The sequence below is a fragment of the Cyprinodon variegatus genome, unplaced genomic scaffold (assembly GCF_000732505.1).
Source record: "Cyprinodon variegatus isolate N-32 unplaced genomic scaffold, C_variegatus-1.0 Scaffold591, whole genome shotgun sequence".
NCBI lineage: Eukaryota > Metazoa > Chordata > Actinopteri > Cyprinodontiformes > Cyprinodontidae > Cyprinodon > Cyprinodon variegatus.
The window spans coordinates 300,613-314,715 of NW_015151044.1; the positions used below are offsets into that span (position 1 = coordinate 300,613).

The window sequence follows — 14,103 nt, forward strand, 5'->3', positions numbered from 1 at the left end:
CTAAATAGAAAAATAAATTGTCACAATATAATACCAATTTAAAATGACCAAAACTGGTGTTAAATAAAGGCAACATTTCGTCTTGAACAACCTGTCTAGGTTCTCCATAATGTTTATATGAATATGCTTCATAAATAATAGAGACAACACACAAGAAGGTTAATGTGTCTCTTTACTTCTAGGAGAGCGATCTGCTGACATTTAACATATCAGCCCATCACTCCTGGTGGAGTGAGCACGGTCCCGGCTGTGTGAGGGGAGAGATGCCACAGGCCCCTGGAGTCCGCACCACAGAGAGCCACTCCTACATCACTGTCATGGGCTGCTTCATGGACTACCAGTACATAGAGGTCATGCATAGCAGCGTGCAGATTCTTGTTGCTGTGAGTACACCACCCATACAGGCACAACAGAAACACTTGGGAAAACATTAAGTACATGCAGCCTTGTCATTGGATCAATTTGCATGGAGATGGATTTAAGAGTATAAAGGTGAACATAATAGAAAGGGTGGGGATGATTTCCCAACACGCTATTTAGAAAGGACCCAAACCTTCTAAATCTCCTGCGGAATTTTGTCTTTCCCAGCCTTACTTCCTCTGCTACGGTCATTTAATGAACAAAATGAACAGTTGTTATGTCTGGCTCTCGCTCGAACCTGCCAACAGCTAACAGCTTTTTTCAAACAATGGAAGGGCTGTTATTGTCCTCTGTTTACATCCTACTATCAATACAACATAAACCCTCTATCCTGCCAACACTCATAGTTGTACACACCCATGTGCATGTATGAACAACTACACCCCTCAGTGGGTGCCAGAACACTTTCAGCGAACAAAACTCAAAAGTTCTTTGCTTTTAGACTTGGATTTTCTTTACTTGACTAAAATGAGAAAACTGCAGTAAATAGGATGGTTTCAGGTATTCATTATTGCCTAAGTTATATTTTTTCACAGGGGCATGAAAAACAACATGTAGTGGATTCACTTTGTACTGAGTGGCCAGATTTCTGAGTTCCAATAGTTTAAACCAGAAAAAAATGAATAAATTGTATTTGATCCTCTGGCAGTTTTGCCTCACTGTCAGTCAAAACACAGATATCTTTCATATGTTTCTTAACTTTCTTCTCCTTTTAAGCAGATTAGATAGTAGGCTCCTATTCCAAAATACTGCTTCAGTGTCTCTTATGTTGTGTTGCAGTGGAGGGGGACTTTGTGAATTAGTTTAGGAACTGGCAATTCCATCATCCCCTCTTTGGTTTTGAAGGCATTGCTGTCTGTTTTGCTTTGAAGGAAGAACCCTCCTAATCTCCCGCAGTTATGATACCTGACTTATGGAAACTCTTAGCTGCCAGGTTAACTATGTACAAAGCAGGCAATTTGTGGACCCAATCCAGCTTTTGCATTGAAAGCATTCTCTATATGTTTTGCACCATCTGTAGTAACAGTGATTGTGCAAATTTCCCTTTGCGATTTCCATTCTCTCTCTGTTTCTGTTTGTAGTTCAGAGAGATGCCCACTTTTTTTTTTTATTTTAATAAAGGGGGTTGTGTCTGTAAAGTGGAACTTCTCATCTTCCATACTGAGTCATTGTAATAGACAGTCACAGTAAGGAAACTTTAAGTTGCCATGACTGTCCTCGCATTCATGTAAAGAGCAACATACTCTGTGATTCTTTATTAATTTCCAGTCGGATCGCTTTATCAAGAGCTGAAATTACATTAAAACGGAAGTATTTGTGGGCAGGAATTTTATATCCAGGCTTGAGTGTCTTTATTATGAACTGAAATCCCAAACCCTCAACCACAACTAAGGTTACATGTCTTTGGCGATTAAATACTCCAATTCTTTCATTATGCCATTGGACCTCATCATTTTGCGATTGTTCAAAAGCCTCGGTGAGAAAAAGTCCTGCAACCTTTCCCAGCTGACGGTTCCTTCTTCTTGTACTGTCAGCAGTCTTTCTGGGATGCTGTCTCTGCAGATGAACCTACATGTTAGATGTGTTTCCCTAGAATAAATGTTAAGCGTTGCATGGTACCTGCAATGGAAAATGCTCCCAAACACCAGACCCTATAAAATGCTGGCATATCCTCTAGCTCCAAGTGTTTTCTTTTCAACATGTTCTCACCTCCTCTACAGCTGATTTTCCTTGACACCTCCAAAATTGTGTGCAAGTATGGTCCGAAGCCAACATTTGCACGCCACACCGTAACGGCTGAACCAAATCGTTGATATTGTCTGACTAACTATACCATTACTATCTCAATAGCATCCTGTTTTTTTTTTTAATATTTTTAACCTGAAATAGGATCACCCTATGACTATACTTATTTTCTGTTATCCTAAGCTCCTACTGTGTATATTCGAATGTTTTATTGTTTGTTTACGTTCGAGTCGTCTCCACTTGCTATACATGCACTTTTTGTTTCCATACCCTGCAAACATGACTGGTTTACCTTGCGAATTAAGAGATTTTACAATGTATTTTCCCCGATGTGGGGAAAGTCCAGTGGATTGTTTTTTTAAAAACTTTTTTGGAATACAGGGAAGACATTTAAAAGCTACTCTGTTGGAGAGTTAATCAGTGGAGAGACACCAATTCCTCACAAAACATTGGAATAATTCAGATCATAATCACATCTTTAGACAGCTTTTTCTTAAGCCACAGTAGTTTTACTGATGCTAAGAGTTACAGGAAGGATCACTGAACTTCTGCCATGGAGGAGTTAAACATTTGAATTGTCAAAACTTTTCTATAAAGAACAGCTTCAAAAAGTACCTAATGTGTCTGAGCTTTGGTCCCACCTAGAAAACATTTTTTTATACACCCATTAATGCTGTTAAAGTCCAGTGGACTTGATTTGATTTGTTGTGGAATGTCAAAAATGTTGATACCATATTTTGGTTAGGTTCCCTTTCAAACCACATTGTTCTTTTGTAGGAGTGCACAACTGACTGGGCAATGCAAACCACAACAGCTGCATGGTTTTTCCTCCATTCTGTACCTGTTTTATCTTTTCTCCGCATAGGAGATTAATACAAACCTACATATAGTTACCATGCATAGTCTTTGGGGTTAAAAAAGTTCAGGATGCATGTCTTTAGCTGTAAGACTCTAGGAACTGCTATAGAAAACATAATGCCACACAGGCTGCATGGTCAAGGACATGGAGAAATTCTACTGCCGAATTATGTGCACAGAATATGAGAAGACAGGAAAAAAATGAGTCTCATGGAAAGGCTATAAAAGATTTAGTTTGGGCTCAAAGGAGGATATTTATTTAGGATAAAAAATGTGAGTATGCTAGCCAGTAATGATGGGAGTGGTGTCATTCATTTTCTCCAGATTTACGATTTGGAGGTAGAAATCTCTATGTGGAGTCTTGATTTTAGTCAAGTCAGGACAGTTTTTTGCTTTGTCCTGCTTTAGGCAATGCTCAGACAAAAGAACTTCTTAAACTAGAAGGAGAAGCTTGATGTAAAAGCATCGTTTTCTAACTTGAATACTAAATAATTTATCACAAAGGGGAATATTTTCTCTCCCTCTCTGCTTTTATTATTTGTTGCTTTTACTGAATCCATACATAGTTTAACAGCTTTGCTTTTTTAACTCCAGTTATGATGATGACTTATCTCTGTAGTGTTGTAAACACAAAAATCAACCTTTCTGCAGTCACAGTACTGCCTTCTTCAATGTTAAATAAGATAGCGGAGTTTGAGGAAACATTTCTCATGAGATGGAGGGCAGGATGGGTTGAAAGACGAACAGAAGTAGTGCAAGAGATGATGTTCAGTTTACATCTGTAGACATTCCTCATACATAGTGAAGGGAGCCGTGAAACGTCTGAAGGAGTTGTCAGGGCTGCTTGAATTTCCTAGCAAGAAACGGAGAGAGTGCTCTCGTATTTAGATTATTTTTTCATTTAACTCTTGATAGAGATGCTCGAGGCTCTGCTTTCTGCTGCTGCATTACTATTTTCTTAAAAAGCAGCACTGGCTGGACGTTGATAAGGAAAGAAAACAGCAGTCTGCATCAGTCTCTCGTTCCATTACTCATTTCCTCTGTTTGCATGTCTTTTTCCCCTTCATCACAATCTCTCAGCTCAGTCTGTCTTCCTGTCTCTTCTTTCCTCCCTGCATCCCACTCTTTTTGACCTCCTCATCCCTGTCGAATTTACGCTAACTCGAATAAGAGAAGCGAACATACTGTCCTTTGTTTAACTAGATCACTGTCAATTTGGCTGTTTTTCTCAGTTAACGCAGCTCTCTGTTGTATCGTGTCTGTTGTGTGAAATGTACCCATTAGTTAATAACAGAGTTTAAAGGGTCAATATGCATTTTCTGGTCACGATGGTTGATGCAGTTCAGCAGTGTGAAAACAGCATGATCACTCCACCCATTTTGTCATTTGTTTTAGTCTTTGATGAGTACATTAGTCCACCTTGTGTGTTCAGTCTTCCCTGCTGAGCGACCCGTTTCACTAAATGGTGAACCAGCTGTAGGGGATCTTTGATGTTCTTGTACTGAAAGTATATCAAAAACAATCCACGCATCTCTAGAACAATAAGAGACCAAAACATAAACTACAACATTTCAAAGTTTATGTTGCTTGTTAGCTAGCTTTTTACATCACTGACGTAAAAGGATTTCCTGTGATGAGGTTATAGGGGTGAAACTTTGAGGCATTATTCTAGCTGTTTGAAGAATTACAGAGAAGAAGGTTGTGAGACAGAGAAAAGACAAACTTTTCATTTTGTTAATTTTCTTGACCAGGGGAATCATTTTAGAGATGCTCAGATCCAGATTTTTTGGGGGCTCAGCTCTTATTCTTAAATCTGGATTTAAAATCTGCTAATAATGTATGCTGATGAAGATTCTCTGTCATCCAGGTCATAGTAATTCCGTAAAATTTGAATAGTCCAGTGGATTGTTTTTAAACTTTTACGGAATGCTAATAATGTAATTTTTACTACAGAATGCCTATTCTTAAATTTTTTTGTTGTTGTTTTTTGATCACAGTATAGACTCATGGTCACTTTATTAGCTATGCCTTCGTAGTATTGGGTTGGCCAACCCTTCACCTTCAGGAATTCCTCTTTTTTGGCATAGATAGTACCAATTAGTAATTTTAATTAGACTAAAGTTTTTTTGTTTATTTTCTAGATCCTTTCTTCCCATAATCTACCAGCCTGTGTTGTTTTTTGCAGCATTCTTAGTTTCTGTTTAAATCTTAGTCTTTTGGAATTACGAATTTTGTATTTTATTGCATTCTCTATCTGTGTATATAAAGAACACCTCCTATAAATGTTAACAAATGAATGCAAAGGAATTAGACAAAATTTATTGACATCTTGTATTCAGTGTAAAAAAAAAACAAAATTTTGACGCACACAGCTTTCAACAGTGAATGAACAGCTTACAATAGGGTGACCAAACGTCCGTATTTCCCAGGACATATCCGTATTTCATGTCCTGTCCCGGGCGTCCCGGGTTTTTTTTAGAAAGTGAGGAAATGTCCTGATTTCACTGCGCACGACGCTCCGTGTGACGTAATCCCTGAGCCGCGTCAGTGCGGGCAGCCCTGTTCTTAATCAGAGGCTCTGTTCGAAAACCTGGGCTGCATCCTCCAAGGACGCGGTCTACCTAGACTGGATCCTTCGAAGTCCTTGAAAATAAGGAGGCCGGAAGAGTTTTGGCTGTAAATTCGAACAGGTCCACCCTTCGGCGGGTTTTACCGCCGCATGCTCTGTTGCTTAGCAACCGTGAAAGTTGACACACAAAGCAGGAAAAGAATGAATACCGAGGTTTTCAAAACTGTTTGTTTATTTATTTATTTATTTTTTTAAGTTAAAGTGAACAAAGACTACACTCACAAGAATCCAGAGTGGAATAAAGGTTCCAACCACCGGGAGCAGGAACAAATAAAATCAAATGTAATGATAGAAACCTTAGTCAGTTAAATAACCTGCTGCTGTCATTCTGCACATCTCTGATGTTGCTGCTATTTTCAAATATCCATTACTGTAAAAATGTCCATAGCTGCATATTGGTTATTTATTCTCCAGTTTTATATTGTTAAAACGCTTTACAGTATTGTATTGTTTATATTTTAACTCTTCCCTATTATGTTATTGTTATACATTTTTCTAAGGTCCTCACTTGTGTGACCATTTTCAATCATCTTTCTGCTGCTGTAAATTTGCCCATTGTGGGACAATAAAGGGATTTTCTATTCTATTCTATAAAAGGGTTAGAAATACATACGTAAATCTAAACAATGTATCTACAAAATATATCTGCAAAATCTCTAATATTCAACAACAAAAAATACTTAGTTAAGCATATTGTGCAAAACAGCAATAAAAAAATTAAGCTCCTATCAGATTTATAGTCCCCACCCTGCAGATATATTAGAATCTGTCCTTAAATTCCAGCCAAACCCATTTACACAGTAACAGATAAAAACCTTTAGATAAATCAAACATTACCGCCACATATCTGACTCAATAACCATTAAAACAACTACTGTATTTTCATTCATTTCAGACGGAACTATTCACAGAGTTGTATTATATTAAACGGAACTTCCAATTTTCACCACTGTTCTGCTCCAAGTAACATTTCCTCTGATCACGGAGCAAATCCCGATGATGAGACATTTGTTCTTTCAATCAACCCCCCCCCCCCCACCCCCCCACACACCCACACACACCCCACCCCCACCCCCCACCCCCTGCTCCAAGGTGTCCTGGTTTTCCCAAATGAAAATATGGTCACCCTAGCTTACAACATCTATATATATATATATTTTTAAAAAAGAAATGTATATAGAAATACATATATATTAAAAATTAATCTCACCATGAGTTTAAACATGTCAATTTGGCAAAATGCTTATCATTATTTGACTTGTTTCCACAGCTGATGAAATGCATCAAAATTATAATACTATAATATAACTTGCAGCTACAGCAGGGGAAAAAAATCAAGATTCAATGAGGGGATTGTCCCTACCTACTCATCATTCTCTATTCATGCAGTCATTGCCTAATTCAGTTTCTCTCTCACTGACTGCTTTAGTGTTTCATGAGAAACTCACATATGTTCAAACTTAGTAGACAAACATTCTGAAGCCTGAAACTGTTTTCACAAAACACAATTATGAATGATCCAAACCTCTCATCACTAGCTCTGAAAATAAACACTAAAGTTAGCTTATCAAATTGAAAATTGCTGCCTTAATCAGGTCAAAGGTCAACAGAAAAAACAAACATGAAGATATAAGACAGTATTACAGGACAGGAGGCGATAACATTGTGCTAGTCCTCTGATTCTATTACCAGGACAGCTGCCACTGTAGCACAATATGCAACATTGTCTACCACAGTAACGGTCTACACACTGTATGATTTTTTTTTCTATTATAAAATTCTTAAAAATACAAGACAGCTTTATTTAGGGACCATTCCCCTAAAATGGGGACTGTCCCTCTGATCACCACATTTTAAAGCTATCAGACCACCTGTGATAACAGAGCATACTCCAACCTTGTAAACATATCATAAAGTAACAACATAGTATTAACATGGAGGTAAACTTTGCAGAGCAGTACACTTGCTATTCATCCATAAATCACTACTTTTTATTCACCCAAGAGCCATGTTTATTTTTCTGGCTTCTTATTAACGTAATGAAAAAAGGCTTTCATTTTCATTTTTGCGTTGTTGTTTTTTTTTTTTTTTTTTCAGTTATACTTTTATTCATGCCTTTCTATGTATCTAGATTATTGGTTTCATTTTCATTTTGTGTTATTCTAGTTATTTTTGATTGTACTGGAGTTCTTTCATATTGTTTGCCCTCTGCTGCCCTCTTGTGTCATTCTTTTTTCCTAGCTCCCTTCTAGACTCCTCTGTCCACACCTGCTCCCAATCTGCTGATTAACTTGGTCTTTGTTAAGTCTCTCATTTATACACCTTAAGTTCAGTCACTGTTTGCTGGTTCCTTGTTGTTTTGTTGCTCTGTCATCTCTTTGCTCCCCATGTGTGTTCATCCAAATGTTACTGGGTTTTTTTGCTTCTCAGTATTTTGTGTTTTGGGGATTTTTACCTGTTACCCTGGACATCTAATTAAATCTACAAAACTCACCTCTGTCTCCTCACCTCTGCATTTGGTTCCTCAAAAACCTCCACCTAACCTGACACTTTGTCAGCTTCCATCAGCATCATAGTTAATAAAAACACCACGGCTATAAACACCTTCAGAATCTATATATTCCTTGACTGATAATGACTGAACAATAAAAAGAAGATAAAAAAACAACTATATTTTCAAAGCCAGATAGGCTTCCCTCTGTTAATCCCTTTTTTAGATATTTCTATTCAACACTTTTTGGTGTCTGTTATTATGCGAATGTGAAAAGAAAAGTTAGCTCTATGCTTTGCGATTTAAATGCAACCAATGTTTTATCATTAACTCCTTTCTGTCTCCTCTTTCTTTCATCTTTTCTATTTTTTTCTTCTTCTGTTTTTTCCTCTTCTGTTCTATTTACATTGCAGTGTCCATATAATCTGTAAATCTCCCTGCATAATTATAATAAAGCAATTTATATGCGTGAAACAAGTGGAACAATATGGCAATTGCCCTACTCCTCCACTTGTGAAAGTAAAATATTTAGTGCTCTTTTTGGCATCAAGACAATTATTCTTATTGCCACATTGCCAGACAGGACACTGTTAAAAAGAATTAAAAAAAATAAATAAATGCAACCAGGACAGACTCATCAGAAAAAGGTTTTCTGACATGATGCAATATAAGTCTTTGATGCTCAGAACCAGCAGAAGACATCAGTGCTGAATACAGTAGATCTGCAAGAGCAGGTAGACATAGGTGAGAGATGTCTTTCCCGACTGATTCTGACTCTGTTGGAGGAATGGAGGCTTTACAATGAGGAAAACATTAGGAAGACCAGTGGAATGAAGATGGTAAAGGAGGGAACAAGGATTGCAGTTTGACTGAAAAACAGGGCAACCTTGGATTGGTGCTTTAAATCTGAAAGATCTAAGTCTGAGAGACTGCCTGAGGCGAATGCATAGAGCTGAGGCGGCAGACTGGAGCAGGGGCACACCATGAGGCAACTGGTGGGTAGATAAGAGTCTTCAAGTTGAATTTACATCTAGGCTTGATTTAGTCTCAACGTCAGCTGCAGTAACACAGGACCAAGGTGGCTTAACCAGTGGATGCATTGTTAGTCTATGTCTGACAACCCATTCATAAATGAATTACGGACGTCTCTGTTTGTTTATGTGTTTTGAATGGTGTTTGCTCATTTTTGCTTTTCTTTAAAATTCGAAATGTTTCAAACCTCTGCTAGAAACCTAACAGCGAACAAAATAGAACTGGAAATTAGGGGTGTGGGAGAAAATTAATGTGCCATTATATCGTGACTTTCGGCTGCCCAATATAATATCTAACTTTCAGTTCCTAATATCGATTTAATAAAAAAAATATCTTATCTAAAAAACTGAGGGAAAATGGGTTACATTTGCAACACCACTCTGGTAGATAGCTCTGTGGAGTCCTTTTTCTGTGCGGTGCAGCAACATATCTGTAGTTGAAGCAGTCACAGTAGAAGACGTGGACTGACTCAAACCCCAAACAACATGGATTCTAATGAACATATACAGCCATTGCTTTTGTATATTTACATTCCACTTTGATAGTTGGGTAAAATATTGTAATATATAGTGATATTGCAATATCTTGATAATCTTGTATTGTGACTCAAGTATTGTGATACGTATCATATCGCAACAGACATGCCATTACTCACCCCTACTGGAAATTAACAAAGAAGCCCATTGTTACAATTTCTTAATTTTCCCCTAAGTCTATTATTCTTTATACCAAGATTGCTTTATTTTCTCCTTGTCTCCTATTTAAGCTTCATGTAAAACCTATTTTTAAGTATGAAAAAAAAATTGCTGTGCTTTATTTGCAGCAATTGTACAGTTGCTGTGTTATTTATTGTGGTTAATGAAAATCAGTATAAGTCCAACAAACATGGCTCAGTCTGGCTTGCTATGTTTGTCTGCTTTGATTTTTGGGCTGTGGAGTGGTTGAGGAGAACAGGTGGATGTGGTCTCTGTAGTCCCTGCCTCATCAAGGGTTGTCATTAAACATGCAGCTGCCCAGACGAAAGCGAACACTTCTAGTTTTCTACAGAGACACTCACTGTCTTATTGCCAGGCAGGAAAGTCTTGTTTAATTAACCTATAGGCTATCTGCACCACCCCCCTCTGTAAAGGACCATACCTCTGCTCTGAGATGTGATCTGTTCTATCTAAAGAAAAAAAAAGTGGCGCCTCAATGAATGGTGTAGTAATTAGCTTGTAGCTCAACTCAGATATTTGTCACTTACCTTAAGGCAGACTTCCACAATGTTGCAAAAATGATTATGAGGTCAGCACTGTGGATTGTAGCTATATTAAGATTTAAAAATGTATTTTTTCATTCCCAAATCAGTAAAGCATGCCCTGATCAGAAGTTCATACTCATTGGACTCAAAGCTATTACTGAATATGTTTTTTTTTTTTTTTTTTAGATGAATATACCTTGGTTTAGACTGATGCCGTCAATATGAACCTGATCTTAATTAGCCTATGCAAATGCATGTAAGTATTTTTTCTTACTCAGCAGCTGTCTCAATTCCCACTCCTTCACATGACAGCACTTTAGACTTATGTTTTTTCTTTTTCAAAGTTAGAAACACAGAAGAAGCCAAGTTGATTTAGACTTCACTGCAATGTTGATATTGCAGCTTGTGGAAATTTATGCGAAAAAGGGACTCAATAACATTAAATACAATTTTTCTTATGTCTCTTTTTTGCATAAAATCACCATTAAAGGCCTTTGCAGGCTGAAAAAGGAGAGTGGTGCTTAAATTTAGACCTAGTAAGATCAGAAAGCACAGACAGCTGAATAGAAAGATAACAGGAGGGATTAAAGGGTTGTGGGGTCAAAGAAACGCCTGTGTTAATAAAACGAGAGGAGCTTCAGAGAGCAAGAGGAAATTACTGATGGCCAGCCAAACAATTTGGCTTCAGTGTTACAGTCGGACTCCCTGAATCAAAAAGGAACATGGGCAGCCTTTATTAGCTTGATAATATGGCAATCATCTCTGAAATGGTACGATTGCAAAAGAAATTTATCAAGGATAGAAGTTCATATGTTTTTGTGTGAGAGAAAAAATGAGGGACACACATTTTATTATTAGTTAGTGGATCCTTGTCAAGCATTCAGCCTTTACACTTGTCACTTGTTATTGGGAACACTGACCTGTATTAGTTTCACCCTCTGGCATAAAGCCACCTAATGGACAGTCCTCTGATCTTGTTAGCTCCCTATGCATGACACTAACTAGAGAGCTGTCAGCAGTTGTACACTGAAAAACGAGAGATGAAAGAGGGTTCTTACAGCTCAGCTAAAGCAGGCCCACTGGCATCAGTAATATTTTTTTTATTTTTTCTCTCTATAGAAGGCATGGTTATTAGGAGTTTTTGAAGATTTGGAAATAAGATGTTTACCCGATGCAGACTTTCCTTTAAAAAGTTATATTCTCATTGCTGCATTTTTTTTTTATGGACTTTAGTTTTGCTGTGCAGAACTTCTACTTATATTTTGGTTCAAGGTAATGCCAAACTTAGAAAGTGGTCTTGTTTCGCAATTCTAAAAAATATTGAAAAGCCTCTAATGATACAAAAATAAGACCATCAACCACGTGTTGGGTTGATGAGATTGAATAATGATTAAATCATTGCATTTAAATAAAAAAAGAAGAATGTAGTATTTTTTTGTTGTTGTTGCATTTTTAAATACTGTAAAGGTTTAAAAAATATCTCTACAACATCACTTGAAATAAAAATTTGAGAGTGCAAGGGGAGGATAACAGAAAAACACCTCAAGTAGAGCAATATCAGGGATGTGTGGTGAGGCTTAAAGCATAGACTTCATGCAGAATGAGGGGCCTGGGGTCCTGATGTGTGAAAACAAGAAGAACCAACATTTTAGACATTTGGAGCAGAAGTATAAGAGACAATCTCCTGGTCATGGGAAAACAAGAACTACTAAATGAAAATTAAATGGACATCGGAGTTGTTGCACATTCTTTCTGCTGGACATGAAATTATTATCTGGAATTTTTATTGCATATTTTAATATACCTATGAAAAATTTGAAATTGCAATAAAATTGTAATTTTTCTCAGCAAATAAATAACATTTGCAAAAAGTTTTTGTCTTATTTTGAGATTTTTTTTTCTTCCAGCTCCTGTAAGGTGACATTTCCTATGATTTCTACCAAAGCAACCAAAGTGTGAATGGCGGAGCATAGTTTGCCAGAGTTCTGTGCGTGCGAAAGGTTTTGAGTGCTGCACATTGGTCTCACTGACTGATAAGTGTGCACTCAGGTCAGTGGCAAAAAAATTACGCCATACCCTTTGCCTTGGCAGAATCACTAGGGAGCTTTCTTGCCTTTTCAAACACGTCCGGCTGTGACAGATTGGGCATGTTTAGTGTCAGTTTCCTTTTCCGTTACACATTCTTCTCATATTCAGAATGGTGATGGGGACATTCGGATTCCTGTGGCATCATTTTTTGTGCAATTGACCTGAGTTGCAGTGAGACCAATGTGCAGCGTTTAAACTCACACACCCTGACTCAAAACCCGTGTACCGCACGCTAAATTCTGCTCCACCACCTCTGAACTTGAAAATGTTGACTGCTGTTTACTTGTGATCCCTACCCCCATGTTGGATGTGCTGTTTTTCACCTTGTCACAAGTTTCGGCTGCATTCGTTTTGGTATTAAATGTCGGCCGAAAACCTACTTTTTGGTAATTTTATTTGCTGTAATGCATTTTATTGAAGCCCCCCTGACCTATAATTATCTTGTGCTGCCGCTGCTGGTGTGATGTCCAACCCTAGGTATGTCACTTTCTGTCTGGATCCAGTAATACACAGGAAATTCACTGAGTCATTAGTGTTTGATTAAGTTGAGTTGAAAGAATGATATTCTAAAGAATTGGAGCAAATCCTCAGAGGACTCAATATAGAGCGTGAAAAAAAGTTAGGCCTTTTTTTTATAATGGGTCTGGCTTCTCTGGTAATCTGTGATGCTCTGACGAGTTTGGAAAAAGACTGTTTCTTGAAGGTGCTCGAACAAGCAACTTTCATTTAGCCTAACACTAACTTTAAATTGATCAAAAACAGATAAATAACTGATAGAAAACAAAATTTCAGGAAGGGACCAAATGTCATTGGTGTAAGATTTTTTTCAGTTTGAGTAAACTTTCCAGCAAGTTTGTTGTGTTATACTTTATTCCAACAATAATGACATGATGTCAGCAGTCCTTTGTGACATTGCCTTTGCTTGATAAGGAGTTCTGTGGTGTTTGAATGAGGCATATTCATCTTCTTTAGAGAAGAATAAAGTAAATCTTGTACTAGAGCCTGAATGTGGTTTAGATTTGCTAAAACGTGGCTGAGATGAGAGCATCCGTTGGACGAACATTGAATATCACAGCTGCATGTAAGCAGCCACGGCATCAAGGCCCATCTGGTGGCCTGTAACACCCCAATACTCAGATTAAGCTCTGGATCCTGTCTTTTATTATCACCTCTATTTCACTATTTATAATACAATGTTTATCTAAAGCCTGTCCCCAGAGATAAAAGGGTTCTCAATAAATTAAAAACATGCAAACAGAAAACCACACATGAATGTACACAGATGCACTTTTCTGTTGCAGAACAGTGTGTGTCTCTGTCACCATGCTGTTAACAACATCTATTGTTTGACACTGGCTTCATACATATGCTAATTCCCCTTTATTTCATCACCACTATTATGGATGTGGTGAGACAGCAATTAGGTACTGCAACTGAAGAGTGCACGTGGTTGTGAAAGAAGATGTGTAAGCTATTTATTATTTGGGCATGACAGCTATGTGTTTAATTCATTAAAAAGAACATCAGAGGTTTTGGTATATATATATATATATATATATATATATATATATATATATATATATATATATATATATATAT

General features: G+C 37.4%; 1 protein-coding gene across 2 annotated transcripts in view; it reads left to right on the plus strand.

Annotated features, from left to right (window-relative positions):
• Window positions 1-14,103, plus strand: part of nkain4 (Na+/K+ transporting ATPase interacting 4) — a 70,118-nt gene that overhangs the window by 35,870 nt on the left and 20,145 nt on the right. For both annotated transcript variants that reach the window (XM_015392455.1, XM_015392456.1), the window contains exon 4: window positions 183-383. In XM_015392455.1, the coding sequence (XP_015247941.1) occupies window positions 183-383 (201 nt within the window). The remainder of the gene's footprint in view (window positions 1-182; window positions 384-14,103) is intronic.